This window comes from Notolepis coatsorum (assembly GCF_963971535.1).
Source record: "Notolepis coatsorum genome assembly, chromosome: 15".
NCBI lineage: Eukaryota > Metazoa > Chordata > Actinopteri > Aulopiformes > Paralepididae > Notolepis > Notolepis coatsorum.
The window spans coordinates 66,534,144-66,536,065 of NC_140179.1; the positions used below are offsets into that span (position 1 = coordinate 66,534,144).

Genomic DNA, 1,922 nt, shown 5'->3' on the forward strand with positions numbered 1-1,922 from the left:
AGTACAGTATGTGTGTGTGTGTGAGTACAGTATGTGTGTGTGTGTGTGTGTGTGTGTGTGTGTGAGTACAGTATGTGTGTGTGTGTGAGTACAGTATGTGTGTGTGTGCGTGTGTGTGTGTGAGTACAGTATGTGTGTGTGTGTGTGTGTGTGTGAGTACAGTATGTGTGTGTGTGTGTGTGTTGTGTGTGTGTGTGTGTACGTGTGCGTGTGTGTGTGTGCGCGCATGTTTGATCTCCATGTGTTCGTGTTTGAAGGGTTGTCGTGGTGATATGGGTGTTAAAAGGCTGCATCAATAATCGCCCCGTACAGTAAACCTGCACCAGGTGTCTCACAAGGAGACAAGTGCAGCACGACTGCTGCTGTTCTTAGACCCAAGTGTTGCACCGGTACCTCCAGGCTACTGTATTAAACAGAGGGTAGCCGAGCGGCTGGGTAGCACAGTGGCAGCACTGGTTAGCAGCACCGACGTCTTACGGCCAGCAGGGGCCCGGGTTCAGTTTCAGTTTCAGTTTGAATGAATGAATGAATGAAAACTTTATTTAACAGATTGCAGAATGGGTACAATACAGTACGGCTCAATACACACAATTGTTAAGGGGATGCAGACCAGAGAAAGACTTTCGTCTCGTTTACATCAGGGTCCCCCATTTTCAATCATAGTGACATTTATGACATACACAACATACATGACATCATGATGACATTTATGGCATATAGGGACATACATGACATACAGGTATGCGTGACATACATGACATACAGTTTCAGTTTTTTTTTTTTTTTTAAAGGACAGTACACATTGATAAACATTTCTGTAAAAGTGTCAGTTTTACTGTAGTCCTTTTGGCAAGATGTTATGAGACCGACCATACACCTAGAACAGAGAAGCAGTGGTTCAACGCAGAGTACTACAACATAATCCAACATAATAATAAAAGCAATAATAAAATACACAATGAACTGATTAAAAGTGATTACATGTTTGATTGGTTAATAACCAGGTATTTGTAAAGGTGTGGTGCTGTAGCACAGTGTCTTGTTCCAGTTGGTAGGGTGCTCCAGAGCGGTGTGGCTCAGAGCAGACGGAGGGCCGTTCTGTGTGGACTCTGTGTGATGTTCTCCCTGTGTTTGCGTGGGTTTCCTCCAGAGGACGCATTTCCCCATTAATGATGTATAACATACTGTAACTTACCGTAACATAACTTAACTTGGCTTATATATGGACTACTACTACTATATGGACTGGACCACTCCAATTCAATGCCCTGAATGCCCGGAACAGGCTGCGATATGTCCAGAATTCAGCTGCTAGGGTTCTCACCCGCACCCCGGCACCACATCACCACCCCACCCTCATCCACCTCCACTGGCTTCCAGTCGCGCATCGACTTTAAGATCCTCCTCATCACCTACAAATCCCTTCACTCCCTTGCCTCTACATCCCTACACCCCCCCCCCCCCCCCAGAGGCTGCGGTCCTCTGACTCTGGTCTCCTCTCCATCCCCACCACCAACATGTGCACTGTCGGTCCCAGAGCCTTCTCTGCTGCTGCACCCGCCCCTCTGGAACTCTCCCTCCCTCCAAACATCCGCAACGCTACATCCCTGGACTCTATAGCGCTATATAAATTTAAGATATTATTATTATTATTATTATTATTATTATTATTATTATTATTATTATTATTATTATTATTATTATTATTATTATTATTATTATTATATGTAGGATCAAGGATATTGTACTCGCACTGGGGAACTGGAATGTGGAACATGACATAATGACTTCCTATGTGACTATATGAGTTATATATGACTTCCAGTTCCATATCATCTCCTTTTTCCTCTTTGTATCTGTTGCTCTCCAATCTGTATCATCTAATAAAGCATGGAAACAATTGCAAACTGCAATACAACAAT

The 1,922-nt window shown here is 43.7% G+C and overlaps 1 protein-coding gene across 1 annotated transcript in view; it reads right to left on the reverse strand.

The window, feature by feature from the left end:
* Window positions 1–1,388, reverse strand: part of LOC311242073 (neuron navigator 3-like) — a gene marked incomplete at both ends in the record, with an annotated part of 30,568 nt that extends 29,180 nt beyond the window's left edge. The window contains one exon of the mRNA XM_084331024.1: window positions 1,325–1,388. Coding sequence (XP_084187150.1) covers window positions 1,325–1,388 — 64 coding nt within the window. The remainder of the gene's footprint in view (window positions 1–1,324) is intronic.
* Between the last annotated feature and the right edge of the window lie 534 nt (window positions 1,389–1,922).